General features: G+C 38.7%; 1 protein-coding gene across 2 annotated transcripts; it reads right to left on the bottom strand.

The window, feature by feature from the left end:
- Positions 1 to 335: 335 nt before the first annotated feature.
- Positions 336 to 23348, bottom strand: cltcb (clathrin, heavy chain b (Hc)). Of its 2 annotated transcripts, XM_057350855.1 has the most exons (33): positions 22823 to 23348; positions 21530 to 21737; positions 19443 to 19711; positions 19202 to 19363; positions 19004 to 19117; positions 18217 to 18390; positions 16080 to 16277; positions 15795 to 15995; positions 15336 to 15488; positions 11862 to 11984; positions 11619 to 11756; positions 11348 to 11512; positions 11081 to 11261; positions 10824 to 10987; positions 9866 to 9991; positions 9560 to 9702; positions 9245 to 9479; positions 9008 to 9130; positions 8777 to 8922; positions 8341 to 8524; positions 8023 to 8215; positions 7759 to 7916; positions 7515 to 7679; positions 7309 to 7416; positions 6736 to 6903; positions 6510 to 6659; positions 6271 to 6402; positions 6073 to 6183; positions 5772 to 5942; positions 5466 to 5687; positions 4257 to 4277; positions 2182 to 2257; positions 336 to 2048 (listed from the first exon to the last, which is right to left on the bottom strand). In XM_057350855.1, exons 1-33 carry the CDS (start codon positions 22862 to 22864, stop codon positions 1918 to 1920), a joined length of 5055 nt encoding a protein of 1684 aa, XP_057206838.1. In that variant the 5' UTR covers positions 22865 to 23348; the 3' UTR covers positions 336 to 1917. The 2 variants fall into 2 exon arrangements, with proteins under 2 accessions (XP_057206838.1, XP_057206839.1); XM_057350856.1 differs by lacking the exon at positions 4257 to 4277 and having other exon boundaries at positions 337 to 2048; positions 22823 to 23347.
- Between the last annotated feature and the right edge of the window lie 131 nt (positions 23349 to 23479).

Genomic DNA, 23479 nt, shown 5'->3' with positions numbered 1-23479 from the left:
CTGGCCGCCTTACAGACCTTTCTTTTAATTTTATACTAGATAGGAACTATTATATCATTATCATCAGTACAGTGAAAGGACTCTTAATCCAACATATTAGTTGTAAATGTTTAAAATTACTCTTGTAGACAAAAATATAATTGTGCCAACATATACATTTCTTTCAGTAGTAAAAAATGTGAAGATTTATTTTAATTGATGACTAGGACCAAATAATCAAGAAATAGCAGACTATAAAGGCTCCAAATGGAGTAGATGGAATCGATTTTGCAAATTCTAATCAAGGGGTGGCTACTTTGAAGATGTTAAAATAAAACATCGTTTTTTATTGATTTTAGATGCTTTTATTTGCAACATAGTTCCCACAGTTACAGTTGTGCTACTCCATAGTAATCTAAACGATGGAAAAAGTATAAATAAAGAATACGTGTTTTCAAACTTGACTGTTGTAAAACATGTTATGAGGTGTTTTGAGCATCATTTTGAAAGGCCATTTGTGTGCCCGGTTAATGGCTACAGCATTAAATTTCAAATTGAGCATTCAATTTATATTTTTTAAAAATTAAAATAGAGCATTACATTTCAAAATGATTCAAGTATTTTGCACAAGTCGGGTCATTTATTTTGTTAACTACGCTTCCGGAACCGTACACTAAAGCAGAATGGCTTTCTTCACACCATCAAATAACCCCTCAGGAACTACACAATGTTCATGCCCTTTTTTAACCTGACTATTAATAAACGTGTAAAATAAATCAAGTGTTTAATTCTACAGGCTTGTCGTTTTATACATGACGCATAAAACAAGTAGATCTTTAAACTAAACTATATTTTATACATTATATATGAATTTCTAGTACTTCGTTTTGTCAGATTTAACATCATTTGCGAAACAAAATAAAGTGGCAAAATATATGATGGAGAACGGGTGAGTTTCTTTTTAATCTTTGCCAATTTACAATCAAGCCACCAAAATAATCACAATCCTGTAAATGTATATTCCCCTATTTTCCGATCTGCAGATCACACACACACATCTTACAGGAGGACAAAGCATTGGTATGCATTGTGTATTAATTCTTCTGTACACTGCAAATAGTGAGCTAGAACAGCACAACACCTGGCACACACAAACCTTAATACAAAGAATCGGATGAGTAAACAGAAGTCAGAAGGATAGATGTATCCCTTGCTCATTTATGGAAATGGGATTCACACAAGAAAGAGCACTGTATTCAATACAAGGAAAGGTCACCTGTTACACATGGAGTGAATGAGATGTTAACAACTACGAGGTCAAACAGGGAACCAGTTTATGCTAAGGGATTAAAATCGTGTACTATATTCATGTCTGTATGCGCTTAAAATTTCCATACAGCTACATATTTGTGTAGAATATCAGATTATTACTTAGTGTTAGTTAAATGTACCCATGGATGCATACGTTCATGTTCAAATATTGTTTTACATTTTTTTTCCAGAATATACAATAATGAAATGCATTAAACAGATTGACAGTGTAAGCTCTTCACATACAATACATCAAAATTAAGAGTTCTACATTAGCTTCCTCTCACAAGAGTGCAAATCAGATGCTTCAAGACATAGTTTAAGGTTAATTGCTCTTCTCACAACTCCACTTACATACACAACCCATGCCCTCTTAAAACAATCTGCCTCAAAACAAAAAAAATAAACTAGTGATAAGCCTTAAATATGGAATGTGACAACAAAAAACGTGGTCTGATTATTTTCTTTGACAACACAAATAAAAATGAAGTCCTTCATTGCATTTCAAGGAAAATAATTTAAAACGCGTATCTTTTCTTTAAACTTTATATAACCTTGTGAGTAGACCACAATAAGCTAGTAAGAAACTTAAGGAGAGATGGATGGACAGCTGCGGGCAGGAGGGCTCTACATGCCATAGCCGAAGCCTGGTTGTGCGGGTTGGCCGTAGCCGGGCGCTGTGGGGTAGCCATAGCCGTAAGGTTGCTGTGGGGGTACTGCGACATTGGGGCCTGCAGTGAGCATCAGCTGGGGTGTGCCTGGAAATAAAACGCACACAACATTCATGTCCGAGCGACCACAGGTTGTCCATCATCACTTGACTAAAGGTCTCCAAGCTTCTGCATTACTAAATAAACACATATCATACAAAAATCCTGGCAAGAATCTTACCATAGACAATGGGTTGTGCGTCTGTGAGTTGCTCTTCCGCTTTCCTCAAAGACTCTGAAGCATCCAATTTATCAACCTGAATGAAGCAGAGGGAGAAAGAAAGACAAACGAGACACCGTGAGCAGAGATAAATGGCCTCGAGTCAGGTACTAGTGACTGCTGGATGGGACCATTCATGGGAGATGCATAAAGCCAAGCTTAATACAAAGTGCACAGGCTTTCAAAGCAGGTCTCAGGGCACAAGCTCCTTGCCATAGCACTTCATATCTCACGATGGAACACTCCCCTGCATAAATCAGCATTTTATCCACGTACTCCACAACCAGACCACTAGGATTCTATAGATCCTCTGTAAATAATACGCAAAAGGTTCTAAAACTAAAGGTAGACGGTCCTGCCATCCAGTCAGTCAGTGTCGTTTTTTAACTGTGAATATGTAGAAAACAGAACCCTCTTGTTTAATTTAATAACTGCACTGCTGGTTTAAGTCTGACTTTGTGCAATTAAACATTTGTAACTTAATGGGAGGACACAGCTCATTGGACAGGTGCTGTATAATAGACGCCCCTGCAAAAAAATGAAGTCATTGTGCGAAGGCTACGAACGGAAACTACGGGTGCCTTTCAAACCGAAAATAAGTCTCCAGAGTGTTTTCCCATAGATATACACATAGATGCCTCATTTGACAACTCCAAACACGTCAATGTGTCTGCCATTTTGAAATGGTTCATATTTGAATTGCTCACAATAATAAATTCAAATAAAAAGTTTCCCAAAAGAAAAAATGTGAATTCCCGAAGAAACGGGACAAATTTTCACAACTGAGAATGGGCTGGTTAGTGTTTTTGAATGTTTTAACTCTATACTACAGGTTTTTAACACAACTTATTAATGTTGTTTTAGCATTTTGTATGTATAACTACTGTTGCGTGCAGACGTACAGTCAACCTGTTCCCAAGTGTTTATGGATCATTTCAATAAGACAGACACCTTGCGTATAGCGTCCCAACGAAACCGCTACTAATGGGGCATCTATGTATATACATCTATGGTCTTACCTGTCATTGAGTGACATAAATGCGATTTAAAGAAACAGTTCACATAAAAATAAAAACCGTCATCATTTACTTTTCAAAGGTTTTCCTTTTGTGTTCCACAGAAGAAAGTTTAACATAAACGATGACAGGACTTTCGTTTTTGAGTGAGCTTCTCCTTTAACGGCGCATGTGGGTTCAGTTCTCTACATAGAGCTGGTGTCAACATTGAAAGGTTTTATGTATTATGAATTTGAAATATGAATTGAGAATTATGCTGTCGAGCAGGCTTATAGAGACCTGCAAGTCGAAGTTTCGTTGAAAGGGAGAAATCATGCCAAAGGTGTAGTTTGTTATTCCCATGTTAAAAAGAGTGCATGAGAGAAAGGCAGAGTAAAGGAGTGATGGGTGAGAGATGGTTTACAGAGCCATTCACGGCTTCCAGAGGCAGGCAAAGCCAACAGCCAAGTTCCCTGACCTGTCAAGGGGGCTAATGACATGGTAAACACATGCTTTGTAAGTCACAAACAGCCGTTTTAGTTTAGTGAAGGACCACACTTTATCAAAACATCACTAGACGTTGAAAGCAAACCGAGCAACCATGCACCTATTCACCTGTCAGTTTAAAGAAAAACAAATGCTGTATAAAAATACTGAAAATGTGGTCACTTCATTTTGCTCTCACCTCACTTTTAATCTAACATTCAGACTACAACTGAATTAGCTGATGAACTTTAGCTATCTTTAAATTTAGTGAAAAAGAAACTGTGATCGTTGATGATAATCAGCAGTTGTGAACAAAATTACGGTTCATTAGCTAATTCCAGCTTGCAAACATCTCTAGTTCTGAGGCTCGGCATCACAGCGTCTGGTATACGAGATGGTCAGTAATCTAGAAGAAACTCAAGGGAAGTCTAGTTAAGGTGTGTATCGAAAAGCAGCAGAGTGATATGGGAGGGAAGAACTCATGCAGACTCTTCAAAGTTTTTCAAAGTCTTCCAAACTACAAGGGTTAAAGGCGGAATAAGAGTGAACCTTCACCTTTTCCTTAATTGCATCAACCTGAAAGGGAATTTAAGAGTGGCAGCTTAAGAAACAAAAGCAAACTTAACAGTCCAGCATTGAAATAAAGCAGATAGAGAACAAATGCAGAAATCACCAGAAGTGTTAAAAGAAATCAACAGCAGGGAATCAGAAGATAAACAAAACATCCTGTTTCTCGACTAGTATTACTGTGATTAACTTTTACAACTATAAATCTAAAACAAACACACTTCTGGTTAGATGATTCAATATTCCTAATGAATGATGTGTATTTAATGTTTGATCTAACCATGTTCACTGATAACGTAAGAAATAAAAGTTAAAGCTGCAATCTGTAACTTTGGCCTCCCTATCGCCATCTCTGTTTGAAACTAAAAATTGCAAGTTACTTATGTGTACCTTTTTCACTTTAGTTAAAATCAAACTGACATTGCCAGAATAACTATAAATAAAGACAAAGTTTCTCCACCGATAATGATTTTTTTAATATATATTTAATATTTCTTACCTTTCTGGATGTTATTAATTCATATAATGACTATTGATATTGAACATCAAACTGGTGATGTTTCTTAACATTTTCTATATACAGAGCACAAATTCATTCCATTTTCCTGTCCTCTTTTGATTGACAGGATATATTGGCTCTAATCATTGGCTGATAGCCGATAGTGTGAAAAATCGCTTTTATCGGTCGATACCGATTATTGGCCGTTAAGGTGCATCGCTAATTATAAATCATTATTATAGGCTTAGTGTTGTAAATCAGGATGAGGTAAGGAAACATGTTTTGAACATTGATTTTTATGTACTGTAGTTGATCAATCACTGATTTTTGTTCATTTGTAATCGAAAAAACCCTACAGATTTGCAGCTTTAGCATGCAATACCAAAATGGAGTATTCTCTAAAATGTGAATAAATTTTACAAATTATACAAAAAACATGAAAAACATAGACATACAAGAGCTTTGTTCCAGACCCTAGGAAGTTGGCCTGTCTAGACAGTTTTATAAAGCATCACATGCATTCAACCATATTTATTTAAAACGAATAAATTAACGGTAGCTGTCTATTAAGACTTAAGACAGCATGGCAACCTGTTGTTTTGGAACAAAGCTAATGCATTTCTACCAAAACTAAACATCAAAAAGCTTCTAAAATATCTGAAACTTTAACCCATCTGACCTACAGGGTGGACGCTCACCTTGCTGAGGTACTCCCTCATGACCTGAATGAAGTAGGGCATGGAGAAGTCCATGAGGTTGTGCCTCCACGCGGTCTCCAGCACCACGTCGGGCCTTAGCAGGTCGTAGCAGGTGAATAGGCAGGCAGCAAAACACTCTTTCTTATCTTCTTCCAAGAACCACTGCAGAAGCTCCTCGGCCAGCTCTGTGTCTTTGGACTCGGAAGCGTACTGCATTGCATCCTGTGAAAAAACAAATACATTTTGTTCAGAATGTCGCAGAAAACCAAGATGCTGTTTGACGTTCCATATGACCAAGACTGAGACCTTGTAGAGTTTGTCTTTCTTGCAGAGCTCAACGCTTTGCTTCCAGCGGTTGTTGCCTTTGAACAGGTAGGCGGCGATTCGCCTGAACTCGATGAGTTCATGCTTCTCCAGGCTCAGAGCCAGAGATATGTTGTCGAAGTTGTCGTAGGCGTCGATGGACGTGCGCAGAGCCTGTGGAGAACAATGACATGGGTTGAAAAGCTGAACACTAAGAGACAGGTTAAGGGAAGCCCAAGTCAAGTCACAAATGGCACACCACAGAAGTACCAAATGTCACGGTGAAGATGGAGACACTTCCTACCTGATAATCTTCCTCTTTGATGAATAGGTTATTTAGCGCCTCATTTACGCCCTTGTTATTGTGGTTCTGTACAGACCGCAGGTACGGCTTCACCAATGACAACTGCTTGACCTACGCAAAAGAACATCAAAGTCAGGTTGTTTCAGGATTTGACTTTTAAAAGCGATGTTAAGATCGGGAGAGGTCGATGCACGATACCTTGCTGAAGAAGTTGACGGCGCGAGTGTGGTCAAGCCGCGGGGACAATACGATCAGCAGGTCATTCAGTAACAAAGGTTTAAACTCCAGATAGAACTGAGTGGCTTTGTAATACAGCTCAACGTTAGCCACCTGCAACAACACACGCAATACTTCACATCAATCCACTTTAACTTCATAACAGATTTGTGTTCCAAATGAAATGAGTGGTTCCTTCTCATGCAAAGCTATGACAATACCTTGGTTATGATGTCTTTGAACTGACTCTCCTTCCAGGCATCTGCAGGATGGTTCATCATGGTGATGATAGCGTTGTCATACTCCTCATACTTGTCATACAGGAAGACTAGCTCTGCCCACAGGTGAGCCTGCTCAGCCGCCCTCAAAACCTGCACAGCAAAAAGATCAATCCATCGTTCTCTGAACACTGTATGCACTTTACATGGACTATTTCAGCTCTCTGACCTTGGGAATGTTGACTCTGGACCAGAAGAGTTCCAGGTGCTCCCTCATTTTCTGCGGCTTGAATTTGGAGTACAAGATGGCCAGCTCTGTGAACATGCCCATGTGAGCACGCTCCAACCCCAACGCTGCCTCCAGCATGGTGATCAGCTCCTCAAAATAACCGCGGTCCTGATGGAGGGTACATTGTTATAGTTTACTAAAGCTAGATCTATTAAAACATTTTGGGTGGTTAAAAATAATAAAATATTTTACTAAATAACATTTATTAAATTATGTAATAATTATTAAATTAAAAAAGATATAAAAATATAAACATAAAAATAAACTTAAATAGCAATTTAAAAAAAACAAAAAAAATGAAATAAAATTATAAAAGCACATAAGAAAATTACTAAAAATTAAACTAAAATTACTATGAAAACGAAAAATACAAAAATAAAAGCAAAGTCAACATATTATTATAACTACAATAAATATGAAAACAAAACAATAGTAACTTGGAATGCTTTTCAGTCATTCATGATTATAGGATAAGGATCTTAAATCTCGGGTATCTGGTGTGTATTCACACACCTGGTAGTAGTTGATGAGCTCCTCGAGTTCATCCGCATGGACGACAATATGTAATCCACACATCTGAGCCAAACGGAACTCTTTTCCGTCCACGCAGGCGAAGCAAACCTACACACAGAAAACAACAGTCAGTAAAGTACCTTAAATAATGTGGAACACAAACACAGTAAAGCAAATGAGTTCAAGTTTAAGAACTGTGACCCGACCTCTTTCCAGGTCCTTGTGCTGTTGGCTTTGCGGGCGCCATCGACAGCCGCCTGATACTCCCCGAGATGCACCAGGGTCGAGGCCAGACGGCCAAAGTTGGACACATTGTTATAAAGTAATTTAGCTGCATCATACATCTTCTCGTCGTAGCATCTGTCACCAACCTAGACAAATATAAAATAAGTTACAGGTCTGTCCTTACACAGAAGTACAACATGCTCAAGTAAAGTAGAAGACTCGTACTTGTTGAATGTGTGCGTTGTTAGGTCCGTTGATAAACTCTTCCAGTTCGGCCAGGCGGTTGGTCTTGGCCAATGCAAAGATGAGCTCGGTCTCCACGTACGACTCGCGAGCCTTCTTACGAGCCATCTGCAGGAACTTCACCAGATCCTCCCAGTTTCCTGAGGAGAACACAATCGATCCCAAAATAAAAATATCGGTATCCTCTTTTTCATATTCAAGATCTCCAATGAGGTTTACTAATGAATACCGCTTTTTGGTTCTTACCGCTTTGTGCTGCGGCCTGTCCCACCTCCATGTAAGCTGAGGGGTCATCAGCTTTGATGTAGGAGTCAATGGCCTCTTTCACCAGTTCCTTCTGCAGCTGAGCTTTAGCCAACTGACTCCACACAGCAGGCTCATTACAGCGCTCGGCAAACTCATAGGCTCGGTCTAGATTGCCAATGTGCTCGATGAGAACCTGCAGTCCAGCAGAACAAACGATGTGAAACCAAAGTCGAGGATAAAAAGAAAGCGTTGGTCATACTCTGGTAAAGTACGTTTCAGGCTGTAAATGGTATTTGAGAGAATATGAAGGTGGCGCACCTGCACAGCTGATGTGTTCACATCGAATTTCCTGAAGATCGCGAAAGCTTCTTCGAAGAGCTCGTTGCTAATGGCGATGTTAGCGATGTCAGGGGCGTCGTAGTTTTCAAGGCGGTTGATGTACTCCATGACGCGAGTGCGGTCAGCTTTGATGGCTGTCAGGATCAGAAGGTTCTGCAGGTTCCTGAGACACAAAACAATTGTTTAGTGTTTTACAAATCGATTGTGGAAATTATTCAACGTTAAATTAGCTCATAAAGTCACAATATGTACTTTTCATACAAAAAAATGCAAAACAATAAAGGCGTAGCTTAATGATACTGTGAAGAAGGGTGGAATGATGGGAAGCTGCTGACATTTTTGGATATTTTATTGAAAAAATCGTACATATTGTTCCTTTAAACGCTTCTGACAGAAGATCATTTTCTGAAATTACCTGTGTTCACTAAACACTGAGTTGTCCAGGACAATCTTCTCCAGAAGTTCAATGAGTTCATTGGGTAGGTCAGCAGTCATGAAAGCTTTGACAGTAACAGAGACCTCCTCAGGGTCTTGGGTCTCAGAGAGCGCGGTCTGCACAACCTGTGATGGTCGGTAATGTTAACTAATGGTCGGTAAGGTAATCTTCAAATCTTGGAATCGTAGTGAGTCACTTTCTCATGTGTACCTGGTCAATCAAAGGTCTCCTGTATGGGTTGCTTTCCAGAAGGACACTAGCCCAGAGTTCGGAATCCTTACGACGCACAAGGTATCGGGAGAGACTCTTGAAGAGGGAATTCTCATTGCAAACCTATTGATGTAAAAGAGAAAACATTAGGAGCCGAATTCAAAAAACAACTTTTCTCCAAATATTCAATTGGAGCAGAACTACAAATGCCTCTCCAAAGCAAAAAGACGCCCTTACGTGGATGAGCTCCTGGTCACATTGTCCTCTCTCATAAGCCACACAGGCTAGATGCGGGTCCCTCTTCTCGCAGTACTTGCCCACCACGCGGCTGTCATAGAAAGGGTTCTCTCTGAGGAAGCGCTCTGGGTTGTTGTTGCTGTCGATGTAGATCTTAGCCAGGGCATTATGGGTAGCCGGTTCCTCACAGCCTTCGTGGATACGAGCCTCCAACCATGGCAGGAGAAGCTTAAGTCTATCATATAAATTTAAGCATTACTAAAAGTAACAAGTGAATATACAAGCAGTCGCTGGATATTTGCCTTCTTAAAGCACCTGTTTCTCTTCTCCACCTCGGCCACCAGTTCATCAGTGGAGAACTGCCCTCTCACCACCAAAATGAGGTTCTTGATGACGTCCTCCGAGCAGTCCACATCCAGCAGGCCTCCGATCACCACGGGCAAGCGGCTGGGGTTTACCTGAAACACACAACAATCTTTTCTCATTGTTGAACTAGCTCACGCTGATAGAACAGATGTTGAGGAACACAAGTGTTGCCTATTTTGTCTGATCAATTTCATACTATTCAAACATGTAGTGTCCTGTTTTTGTGAAACAGGATACATAACACTTCACACTTACCTTTTGCACGTAGATTTCAATGTATTTCTGCAGGTTGTTGCGATACAGGTAGAGCACAAGGTCGTGGACGAAGTCAAAGCGGTCACACACAATGATAAGGGGAAGCTGGTCGGTCAGTTTCGCCTCCTGTTTAAAACACGTTTAAGAATTGGTTTAAATAAAATAGTGCATTTGGGTTTAAATAAAATAGTGCATTTGTTATCTATGACCCTGCCTGTAAAAACCCAGCTAAAGTCATTTTTTTGTGATTTACGGTTTCCAACATAAAATCATCCGACATAATGTAAAGAACATTCTGTGAAACATAACCTTGATATCTTTAATATTGACTCAATAAAGCTGCCAAAGAATGAAATCAAAGTCAAACTAATATGTGAAATAAAACTTGTACACTGCTAAGACAGTTTTAACACTGATGATGATTGTTTAAAGCACCAATTCAGAACTTTTGTTTTTATCGCCATCTTCGTTAACATAAAATTACAACTTACTTTATGTACTTGCCTTTATGCAAGTAAGTCAAATGATGTCAAACTGAAAAATCGGCTTCCACAGCTCACATTATAAATCATTATTATAAACCAACCTATGCAAATCAGAGTAAGTTAAAGGGATAGTTCACCCAAAAATGAAAATTCTGTCATCATTTACTCACCCTCTTGTCATTTCAAGCCTGTTTGACTTTCTTCCGCAGAACACAAAAGAAGATATTTTGAAGAAAGTTGATAACCAAACAGCACCAGCACCCATTCACTTCTATTGAATGGACACAAAACCAATGCAAGTGAATGGGTGCCACTTAAAAACATTCTTCAAAATCAACTTTTTTGTGTTATGTGGACGAAAGAAGGTTTGAAATGACAGGAGAGTGACTAAATGATAACAGAACTATCACTTTAAGGAGACGGATTTGAACCTTGATTTTTGAATTGTATAAATTGGGCCTCAGATGTCATACCTTGAGAAAGTTCTTCACACGTTCAGGATCGTAACAATTGCTTTCTCTGCAGATTCTCTCAACTTCCTTAATTTGACCTGTTTTGCAGGCAGCCTGGATATATTTAAAATGAACCTCTGGATCCTGACTGAAGTTCACAATGGAGCCCAGGAAGTAGAACAGACCTGCAGACCGCACAACCATATTACGATTAGAAGTTGTGACATTTCATGACAATCGATCTGGATGCAAAACAGCAATAGATTTTGTGTGCATACCCTCAAAGCTCTTAAAGGACTCGAAGAGTTCTGTGAGGCCCTGGGTGGACAGCTGCTCGTGATACTTGGAGGCAACCTGGACGCAGATCTGAAGGTTCTGCCTAATGTTAGCAGACAGCATGGCTCGCAGACACTCCAAAGAGTCCTCCACCGACAGAGCGCCAAAGAAGTTCACCAGCCACTGCAAGAGAAAAAGGAAATGGTTACTTCCCATGTTTCTATGAATGGAAACATCTATGACCAAGACGTGGAAGAACATCACGTTACCTCTGGGTTGAGCAGATGGGTGTGGACTACAGCCCGTTTGATGTCATACAGGTCAGTGTAGTGCTCCAGAGCTCTCTGCAGAAGACCCGCTTTCTCACACAGCTGAGCCACATGAGCGCGGTCGTAGTGAGTGAACATCTGGTTGCCCAGAATGGCATCAGCCACCTGAAGATGAAAACACATGTACTGTGAGATACGATATTTAAAAAAAAAAAAAAAACAAGAGTAAAGAAGAAATGTGATGCATCTTTAAATGTTTTGCACTACAGACCTGTGGAGCGTGCATTAGGTTCATCTCCAGCAGACGAGTCTGCAGAGGTCCCTCAGCGGGTCGGTTGTTCTTCAGGGCATCCAATAGGAAAGAAGTGCACTGCTGTATCAGGTTATATTCCATAAACACATCCACAATCTATAAAGAAAAAAACTTTAGCCATCGTAAAATAACACATCTTCCAAGTTTGTTAAAATAAATTAAAAATCTATCAAGACGATAAGTGTCAGTACTGTCTCAGACCTGAGTGATGTCAGCCAGAGGTTCCTCATCCTGAACGAGCATTTGAGAAAACTGCAGACCTTGTTCTGGACTTATCCGCATCACGTTCCTCAACAGGAAGATCCAGTCTGGAGTGTAGCCAACCTGCACACAGATGGCCTCGCATTAGAGGGAGGATCGCAAATTTCAAATCCTTACGCAGCCGTTTACTGATGACTGAAAAATTGTCTATTGCAAAGTCTAGTGCCTGGAAACATGTATTAATCTCATCTTTTATCTCACTAATATATCTATAATATCAGTGGATTTGTTTGCATTACATATGCGTGTACAAGTATGTATTATTTTAACATGTGGGTAGGTTTTGGCAAGAATATGAGGATTCCTAAAAAATATGATGCGTTTGTATCATAAATACACCTATGTGCAAGTATGTTTTTATTCAGGTGAAAAAAGTGTGAGTATGCTGCTCTTTTACATGAAAATACAAAAAGTTTGAGTATGTTGTCTTTCTACGCCAAAAAATAAACAAAAATGCGAGATTTTCCTTTTAAAGGGGGGGGTTCAGCAGTGTTTCATGCATTCTGACTTCTTTACAATGTTAAATGTGCTGGCTTCTCATGCTTAACATGGTCAACTTGTCAAAAAACGAGTTGGGCGTATGACGTAGCATTTCTGTGCTCGATACACTCCCTCAAGGTTCGTACACATTTCTGAAAGTTTTTTCGAAGATGAAATTCCGTTACGTAACAACTTTTCTTATTGGGCAATTCTTCCGTAAAAGCACGCTCACGCGTCAACCAGCTACCGCAAGAGAAAGAATTTGCCCATCAATGTGCTTCGCAGAAGTTCAGCTGTGTTTTTTTGTTCACTGCATTTGGGTGAGGAGTGTTATATAAACGGTGGATATAACTAGGGATGTGCACAAATGTTTGAATATTCGATCCGCAATAACTATTCGAAAATTAAAAATGCTATTCAAATATTCGTATTTTTCATAAGAATGAAAACTGCGTCGCCACTGGGTTAAGTTACCGCTACAGAAGACCCAGAAGACAGAAGAGTTGTCACGTCTTATTTTACGCTTCTTCACTTCATCTGTAATGATTTTATAATATATAGAAAATATAAAAATCATTTGTATGTGTTCCTAAATCTTTGTTCACTCAGATCGCAAGCTAGTTTGAATATTTTAAGTTTACACACCCCGGATGCCCGGTCGCGTGTTATGCTCCGCTCACATCACCATATTAAAATGTTTCAAAACTAGTGAACCACAGAATTCGTTAACATTCGTTAACATTACTTGCGTATAAAAATACTAACGTTATTTTAAATGATTAACAATTATTCATTTATTACTTGTTCAGAGCATTTGGTCTTTGTAAATTCATTTTGTTAATTATATTTTCTGTACATACACACCGTCCCATCACATTGCACACTTGCACATAGCATCTGGAAACTGTACATTATAAGAAACAATACGTTAAACCTGTAAATAACACATCTGCACATTCATTTAAACAATTATATGTTGTTTTTTGTCCGTTTTTTCACGTTTTGTATATAGTGCATTATTGTTATTATGCCAGATATTCTTGTCAGATCTGGGTTTTGTTACCGGGAGTTAGAAGAGCAGCGCGTTTTCGTTAACCGGCTGATGAACTTTCACCAGAGTAAAATAGGCCTATATGCTTGTTTTTCTTATCAAGACCATGTAAAACAAAATAAACAAGATATCACAAGACTGTCAATATACATTGCGTTTTGTTCGTTTTGTTTTGGATGTTCTGTTTTTGTATTATACCATTCCGTGCAAGTTTAAATGCATTTTTTAATGTGTTTTTCAATTTTTTCTTTTTTTCCAACGTTGCTCATTTTTCAACATTAAAAAACCTATATACATGATACACTGCACATCCAAAAAAAGTCACACACTCTAATATTTCGTTGGACCGCCTTTAGCTTTGATTACCGCACGCATTCGCTGTGGCATTGTTTCAATAAGTTTCTGCAATGTTTAGAATGTCAATTTTTTCCCATCCAGAGTTGCATACATTTTTCGCCAAGATCTTGTATATATGATGGGAAAGTCTGACCGCTGCGCAAAGTCTTCTCCAGCACATCCCAAAGATTCTCAATGGGGTTAAGGTGTGGAGTGGTGGCCAATCCATGTGTGAAAATGATGTCTCATGCTCCCTGAACCACTCTTTCACAATTTGAGCCTGATGAATCCTGGCATTGTCATCTTGGAATATGCCAGTGCCATCAGGGAAGAAAGAACCCATTGATGGAATAACCTGGTCATTCAGTAAATTCAGGTAGTCAGCTGACCTCATTCTTTGGACACATAACGTTGCTGAATCTAGACCTCCAATCCAATGGGAGGCTCTTACCTATTTGCTTAGTTAAATCCAGGTGGTGACTTTTTTTTGGATGTGCAGTGTATAATAATAATGGTTATGAATATTTAAAGATAATCATAAGCTTAATGTGAAATTGTGACTAAATCCTACCGTAAAAAATACGTCTTTATTAACTTAATGTAAATAAATGAACATTCATTTTTTATGAGCTCAAATATTCAAATATGAAATTATTTAAAAATGCCCATCCCTAGATAGATGGATCAGTCCCAGCGCTAAAATATGCCGGAAATGACTGCACGCAGTAAGTGAAACTGACTCAAATGTCTGAGTTTTGTTGGCAATCGGCGTGTACGTGCATTATGTAAGCAACACTAAATTATAGTGAATCAACAGTTATGCAAGGATAATGCGATGGTGATGTATTGTGTGCTCGTGCTGTAGTTCCGCCCCCCCTCCATGCCTCTTAATATGAGATTGTCAGAAACTGTGCGTTACCCCCGCTTTAAATGAAAAAAAAAAAGTTTGAGCATTTTTTACTTTTTACATGAAATGATCAAAACTGAGTATATTTTCCTTTTACATGATTACATAGGCAAAAGTGAATATATTTTCCTTTCATATGAACACAAAAGTGCATGTTTAGCGTTTAAGAGAAAAATAGTGCGAGTATATTTTCTTTTATACAAAAATTAACAAAAGTGAACATAATTATTTTTCTTTTTGTATGAACATAAAAGTGTAAGTACAGTTTCCTTTTACACGAAAAAAGCAAAAGTGAATAGGTTTCCTTTTTATGTGAACATAAAAGTGAGAGTATGTTTTCCTTTTTCTTAAAAATAAAGAAGTTTATGCTTTCCTTTTACATAAAAATAAAAGTGCGCGTGTATTTTTTTGTACATGAATGAACAAAAACTTACAAATATTTTCCTTTTACATGAAAACTAAACAAAAGTGTATGTTTCTTACATGAAAAGTGTGAATACATTTTCTTTTTACATGAAAAAAAAAGTGAGAGTAGGTTTTGCTTGAAAATAATACATGACAATAATGATAATTTTATGTTATGCGTTTAGATAAAAAAAATTCTCCTTTATTCCTTTAGTATGTTTAGTGCTAAACCCACCTTTTTTGCATACAGTACAATTTTCTGGAACTGCCCGGTCTCAGCAAAACACTGGATAACTTTGTTGGGAACGTTGGCCCTTAGATAGACACTGAGCGCAAGAGTCGGATCAACAGACTTCACCAGATCCCCCAACTCCTCAGAGCACTCCAGCTGCAGAAAACCAAAGAAAAACATCTCTTGTTATTTACTACATATTCATAAATGCTGACACCACGCAAATCTTTGTCATGGCGGATAACAAAACAAGCTGGTCTACTACATTTCTCTACTTTAGAAGTTAAGTAAGGGTGAAGAAATAAATGAATCATGAAATAATAACAGCGCATGAGAGAAAAGTGATGGATGATTATTAGTTGTAGTGCAAACGTCAGGCTTCTATTACTGCAAGCCAATGCGAATGGCAAATTCATCCGTGATAATGTTTTAATACTTCTATCTATTCACAAGTGGAAGCACCTTATCCTCCTTCAGCCATTTCTCCAGGAGCTGCTTGCGGCCCTGCTGCAAAACCGGCCGGCACAGCTCCAATGACTCAAACTTGTTCAGCTGGCCCTGGTCCAGCAGAATCCCGAAGTACTGCAGTAGAGGAGAGGTCTGACCGGGCTGAGCTGGAACACCCTGGAAGCGACGGATGGTGTCGGGGGTACGCAGAATACCCTGAAAGAACGCAAGAGTCAATCAGGAACTTCAATAAATGCCTGACTAAGATTAATGAGGCTTGAAATTTGCGGTCTGCCGTACCTTTGGTGCATTCGCAGCCACCTTGGCAGCTTCAGAGTAATTGCCTCCGGCAAAAAGGTTGTTGAATTTCCGGGCGAAGAGCTCCTCGGCACCTGCCAAGTTGTTGCGGACGGCCATCCTGAGAGCCAGGTCGGGGTTCTGCAGTACGTTGGTGATGTAAGGGATGATGTTTTCCTCCTCCACACAGACAGACAGCACCTAAAAAATAGATTAAAGACAATGAATATATTAAATGAAGATTCTTGATATTAAAGGCTACAAAAATAGTCAACTTTTCATTGGTGGTCTATGACATCATACATACTTTAATATCATTGACAAGATAGTTCATCCAAAAACTCTGTCATCATTCATTCACCCTCATGTTGTTTAAAACCTGTATATGACTCTTTCATCTGTGCAAAACAAAAGAAGATATTTTGAGAAATGTCTCAGTGGTTTAATGTCCATACAATGGAAGTCAACGGGAGTCAATGTTGTTTGGTTACCAACATGCTTCAAAATATATTCTTTTATGTTCTGCATAAAAAAGAAAGTCATAGAGGTTTAAAATGACATGAATGTGAGTAAATGATGAAAGAATTTTCATTTTAAAAGTGAAATATCCCTTTAAAGGTCCAGTGTATGAAATTTAGTGGCATCTAGTGGTGAGTTTGTGAATTGCAACCAACAGCTCACTCCATCACTCCCCCCTCCCTTTTGAAGCACTACGGTGGCTGACACAGGACTAAGATGTCATCACGTTTTCAGTTCTTTGCCGAAGGAGATAAAGTATTTACGAAAAGCGCTATGTGGAGCAGTTTGTCCATTTAGGGGCTAATGTAGAAACAACACGGTGAATTCCATCTAAGGAGACCCGCGGTGTATGTAGATAGAAACAGCTCATTCTAAGATAATAAAAACATAACGCTTCATTATGTAAGGTCTTTAAACACCTCTGAAGACAGTTATGTGTAATATATGGCATTTTAAATGCTTGTTGTGAAATTGTTTGGCTCCTGAAAAACTAATATCTCTGTGCCAAAACCAGCCTATGATCTCTTCTGCATTACTTTAATTATATTCATTAACAAACATATCACAGTGAAATGGAATAGATTGCCACCTATCGCAATCCAAATTGCCCTTAGGGTAATACATAAATGAACAGGCAGGTATCCCATGATGTATTTATTGCGCAGGACAGAGCGTGATAGCTGCAGTGGTCACTATGACTCGAGCAAGCACATCACAGACTGCCGTAAAAGGATTAGAGATCACATCTCTACCACCTACTGCGAATCACATGCTATTCTCACCGTATGTGTAGAGAGATCAACAAATGCCATTGTTCATAGGCATTCCTGCATCCATAATTTACGGAATCGTGATGCATAACAGCCATGTTATTGTTAAATAAATGTACCATAATTTAAACACAAAATATAAAATAACAGTATTTGTTCATACAATGGAAGTCAATGGGGTTGGTTACCAACATTCTTCAAAATATCTTCTTTTGTGTTCTGCAGAAGAATGAAAGTCACACAGGTTTAAAATTACATGATGGTGAGTAAATTATGAAAGAATTTTCATTTTTGGGTGAACTATCCCTTTAATAAATATTTTCATATTTTAGAAATTTGTTGCCTAGCACAGTCTTTAGGAAATGTACAGACCAAATGAAAAAAAAACGCCTTTGATTCAATTTAACATCACTAGCTAAAAAACATTTGTAATAAATCACGATTACAACAATAACATTTATATGCCAGCCCTAGTGTGGCCCGACAGTCTTGTGGTTGAAATGAGGAGGTTGATGGACACAAGACATTAATGAAGAGAGAAAACAAACGAGAGCGTAACCAAATGCACGGATCGTGTTTCCCATCTCTGCATATTTAATAAGACTCGGCTCTAAGCTCCATAATAATTCATCAACTGATGGCATTCCCTTACAACAGACTGAAGAACACAAACTAGAAACACACGCTCGGCCCGCTCTGACTATATGGAAACAAACCCCTGGTGTGCCTCAAGCTCAGCAGCTCCATTTGAATGTGCTGACCAAACAAACCCTAATGTTAAGAGTATAACTGAGCCAATGCAGCATTATCTTCTGACTGTCGGTTATAACAGCAGACATCAAACATCGTACCTGGCCCTTCCGGTTGACGCCGATGATTCCAGCCGTGGCATCATGAGGGGCTGTCACAAAAATGGTCTCTCCGCTGATCCTGTTCATGTAGATGCATGTGCCCGTCTCAAGGTCATAAAGATGGATGTAGCCGTATTTGGTGATGAGAAAAACAACATCGTGCTTGGAGCTTATCTAGATAGGGACGAGACAGGAACGATTTTTCTAAAGACCAAGTCTAAACCTTTACCACTAAAATAGAAAAAACATATATAAATATGTACATATTGGAAAAAAGTACATAATGATAAAATACTTATAATAATAATATAGGTCGCGAACAGCAGATAAAGAGCAATGCTGAGGGCAAATAATTCATACGGCCCTGCTCATTTTGTTGTTAACTACAAAAACTGTGCGTGTAAACAAACTCCATGTCATTCTGGCACAAATATATCTGTTACTCGATAGAGGTTAGCCAAATTTAGGCAGTAGCCAACATGGACAGGTTGTGCGACACGCCCTAGTCCTTAAAACCTACGAATAAAACTACAAGTTGAAAGGAAATACAACCCAGACTACATTAAATGCAGGGTTACATGCATGAATGACAAGCAGCTCGTTTACTTTTCACCATAAAAAAATTCTGGTACTTTATTGGATCATCATTTGATGTCCAGTATAAAATCTGGGTCTTAAAGCAAACAAACACTGTGTATTTGTGTTCAACACTTCAATAATTTCAGCATTATAAGGTTCGATTCAAATGCTCCAAAAAAGTTAAAACAACATTCAAAATAATAAATACCTGCATAGCAACCGGGAAATCATTCTGGGCCTCTGGAGGGAAGAAAACATCCACTGCTTTCTTTGGAAAAGGCTGATTACCTGTCGGAGGTGTTCCAACCTCAATAATGTGTAACTGCAGAACAAAACATTACGAGAACAACGTCAAACTTCAGTCTTTTAACAACCGCAATTTTAGTTTCTGACAGAGTAATCAGACCTTTCCTCCAGCTTGTCCCCGAACAGCAAAGCAGAATAGTGTGGACTCCTCTGCATTTCCCTCCATTTTAAACTGAGCGAATGCAGCAGCGTGACCTTCGATTGGCTGCGACACCTTCCTGTCCACTGAGTAAAGTTGCATGGCACCCACAACACGGTTTTGCTGACATAAAAGGAAAAAATATTAGGAAACCACTGTGGGTGACATGCTGGACTTAACACAAATTTTGATAAATTCATACCTGTGCTGAGATTCCAATGAGAAGCAGCCATTTCTGTTTGGCGTCGGTGCGGTAGTTAATAATCTGACAGCCTGCTAAACTGGAATGTCGGTCGAAGACTTTGATAGGCTGTGAGTCTCCTTCCATACTCCAGTGATAGACGGCGTTGTCTGTCACGAGAGCTACGGTATTGAGAGAGATCCACTTCCAAAACGTAACGTCTTCGGTCATGGTGTGGGCCTTCATCTTGCTCTTCATTTCAATGTTGAAAATCTGAAGGGTTTTCGCAGCTGAAATTCAGGGACAGAAGTCATTTGAATAAAAGAGGGACTTTTATAGTGTATTTTACCACTTTTAATTTGGTAACATACAGACGTCAAGAGTAAGCTAACCACATGACGTTTATGTTATAAAGTAATTGTAAAGTAACGAAAAATACGAACAACATGACAAAACTGTAAGAATGCAAAGGAAACATCTATAGGACAAACACTGCAAACGTTTACAAACATCAAGCAAGAGTTTTGATTTGCAATTAGTTACCATTAGCAACAATTTTTTAGCAAAGTCCTATAGCTAGTATGCTTAGAAATTATACAGAAAATGAAAGATACCCCAAACTCAAACAACCTGAAATTAGAATATATATTCTTTACGTTACGCTACAAAGAAATAAAATCCAATGCAGAATGCTTAGGTAAAAAATAAGACTGTTACTCCTATCTTTGGGCACTGGAACTGTCATCTTAACTGGCATAAATTTTGGCAAAAAATGGTTGACCTTGTAATTGGCTATATCTCCAAGTATATACTATTCAAATCTGAAAGTTTTTTTATAATCGATATACAGTGAAGTATTTAGATGCATAAGCCACATATATGTCATGAATGAATCGTAAGAATTAATGAACCAAGTGGCGTTCACTTGAAAGAAACATAGCACAAGCACACGTTTCAAGCAAAACTTTGTAAAAAGATGAATGAGAAAGAAAATTTAATGAAAAATACAATCATTTTGTAAATAATGCTCATGCATTTAAATACAGTTTTGTCTGGCTTAATGTATAAATACTTCTGGGGCCACTGTATATTTTTCTCCCTATATCCTATCTAATCTTTGTACACTACGGTTTGTAAAAAATATATAAATTCTTTAGAGGAAATTCTCTAAGCAATATATAAACGGCGTTTTCACAGATATAGAATAATATTAAGAATAACCATTTAGAGCTGATGATAGGATATCAATAAGTGCCAAAAATCAACTGTACTATAGAATAAGATTACTGAAACTGTACTGTAAAACTCAAAACTGGAGCGATAAGTCAATCTTACGGCCTGTTTATCTGCTCTTGCTATTTTCAAGGTCATATTCAATTTTAACGCAGCTTTCTGACTGTACAAATATCTTAAATTTAGAAGGCATTGGATTATGGGAGACCTTTGCATTGCATTGACAATAGGCTACCAAAGCAAAGCAAAACAGAAATAGCAGAATATTGTTGTTCTAAATAAAAACAACAAAAATGTATCAAGATTTATGCATTAAAAAACACTATTGCTGTTACATGCAAGTCACACAATCCCGACCCCCTCCCTACATGGCTAACCTACATCTGTACATTCAACATCAAAGGCATTCAGATTGACCCCACAATTCACAATTATAATCCCACAACTCATAATAGATGAATTTGAACTCACCGTCTGCAAACATAAGAAGGCAATAAGAAACAAAACAAAAAAATAAGGAACAAAAACAAGCAAGAACAGACAAAGCATTTATGACAGCAAAACACTTCCAATGAACATTTTAAAGGCTATTCTTAACCAAACAAATTACTGCAAAAAGCTTTACTGCGTCATGACACACGTATGACTGAGAATATGAATTTGTTGGGAACATGGACAATATTTAGAATAACAATAGTAGGCTAAACTCAAAGAGAAATGCCAAATTCATAGTCATGTTGTATATGGGGATGGGAGGGGGTTGCAGGAAAAGGACCTCTTGGTATCGTACAGGCAGATTTTTTTACTTTCTGAAAACAATCATTACATCATCTGTGCCTTAATGTGTGATGGGTCCCTACACCAATGCGTATTACCTTTAAGAGCGATGACTTTGCTGGCTGGGTTCATAATGGCACTGTCTGCAGAGATGGGCCTGCGGATGGGCGTGTTTGGATCGCTCATGTCAATGATGACCACCTGGGCCTGTTCGCCCACCTTCTCCCGGATACAGATGAAATTATCTGACTCCATTGTGAGGGTGCTGAACCCAATGTTTGCTGGGTTTATGCCCGAGTTCTGGAGCTGGTTTTAAGAAAAACAAAGTTAGATACCGTTTGGGCACAATTATATGGTGCATTCTGTTATAAATAGGAATTACACGGGTCTTTGGACTGACTTGAAAATAAAGCATACTTTCCTAGACATCATAGGAGCCTTTTTACGGAGATGCATGTGATGCTTAAAAACGCTGTCTAGACACGCAATATAATTTCACTACATGTAAGAGGTCATAAATGCGTCTTCCGCATGACCATTTAAATGTTAATGGGACTTTTTTGCGGTATAAATACATAGCTATGTGTCTCTCACAAGCCCACCCTCCTCCCCGCTGAGGTGCATCTGCGCAATGTCAGAGCACGCAGGATCGACTTCAGACTGATATCGTCATCTCCAGTCTTCTCAGTTTAATACACTAAAACATCTTTAATAACTTTAACACAATTAGCAGCACATGACAAATATTCATTTTTTGACCACTCGATTTTTTTATATAAACGTCAATATTGATTAACACCACCGACATTCACAAATATGACTTCACGAGGGTTGGGATGGTGTGCATCGCTTCTAGCGATCATTAAAATATTTTCCGAATTTAGCGAATAACAAAGTGACATTTTATTATCAGACACATCTCTGACTAAATTCATCAGATAAACCATTCAACTGAAATCTGAACAGTTGTTTATTCGTCGTTTTATAAAGCTGGTGTAATCCTTTCTGCGATCACTGCATCCACCTTTATAGACTGCGTCCCAAACCCCAGTGAGCACCCTACCTAAACAGCATCTTTGAGCATCATTGATGCGCTCGAACCTTCAATCTTAAGAATTAACGTTTTGGAAATCATAAGGATATTAAAACGATATTACAGCATATAATACTATTGTTAATTATTGTCGCTTTCGATGCAAACTTCTGAAAAATGCTGTCTATGTAGGCAGCTTACCCATTTTTAAAGACACAGCCGTAGACATGGATGGGAGGTCATTCATTGAGCTAGCGCTAAAGCTAACGAGCCCTGTCACCTCTATTTCAGTAGAGCCAACGAATAATAACGCTTTAAACGCGTTATATATGTTTTAGCTGCAGTGCTGTTAACCCACCTGCAAGTGCTCCTGAAAGCGGATAGGCAGGATCTGCGCCATGGTTTGGGCTTTCTGTTCTCAATCCTCCCGGCCGGACTCCTCGCAATATTTCTGCCTAGCTTTAGCGAGCGACGACCTCCTCTCCACGGACACCCCCGATTGAAAACAGATCTAGTAGAGGATTGATGGTTTTATTAAACGAAGAAATCAAGTGTCGCGGTTTCGTCGTGTCAAGCCGATCCGCCAGATGGTTGATGTTTTTTTTCTTCCCTCTCTGCACGGATGGGACTCGCTCAGACCCGCAATGGCGGCGGAAACAGCTCAGACTGACAATCCGGAAGCAGCAGCGCGGATTTTGCGGCGGAAGAACATTTGCGATTTCAGCGATTTTGTGGATCGCAAGAGCGATGCGCGAAGCTCTGATTTGGTGTTTGCTAGTATTTGGTGCCTTAATATTTAAGTGGGATTTAAAAGTGCTGGTATGAATTGCCTATGCGAAATTAAATAAATGGTTTCATTTTTGCCACATCATTCAGTTCTTCATATTCGGTGTACGTCAGTTCCGGGTGCCCTCAGTGTGGCGCTTTAAATTCATGCGAGGCACAATTCAAAATAACACGCAGTAGTGGTATTGACCTCCACAGAAATAAAAACTAAAAACAATTATTTTATGAT

The sequence above is a fragment of the Triplophysa rosa genome, linkage group LG14 (genome assembly GCF_024868665.1).
Source record: "Triplophysa rosa linkage group LG14, Trosa_1v2, whole genome shotgun sequence".
NCBI lineage: Eukaryota > Metazoa > Chordata > Actinopteri > Cypriniformes > Nemacheilidae > Triplophysa > Triplophysa rosa.
Note: the sequence above shows the minus strand (reverse complement) of the source record. Positions and strands in the feature narration are given on the sequence as shown.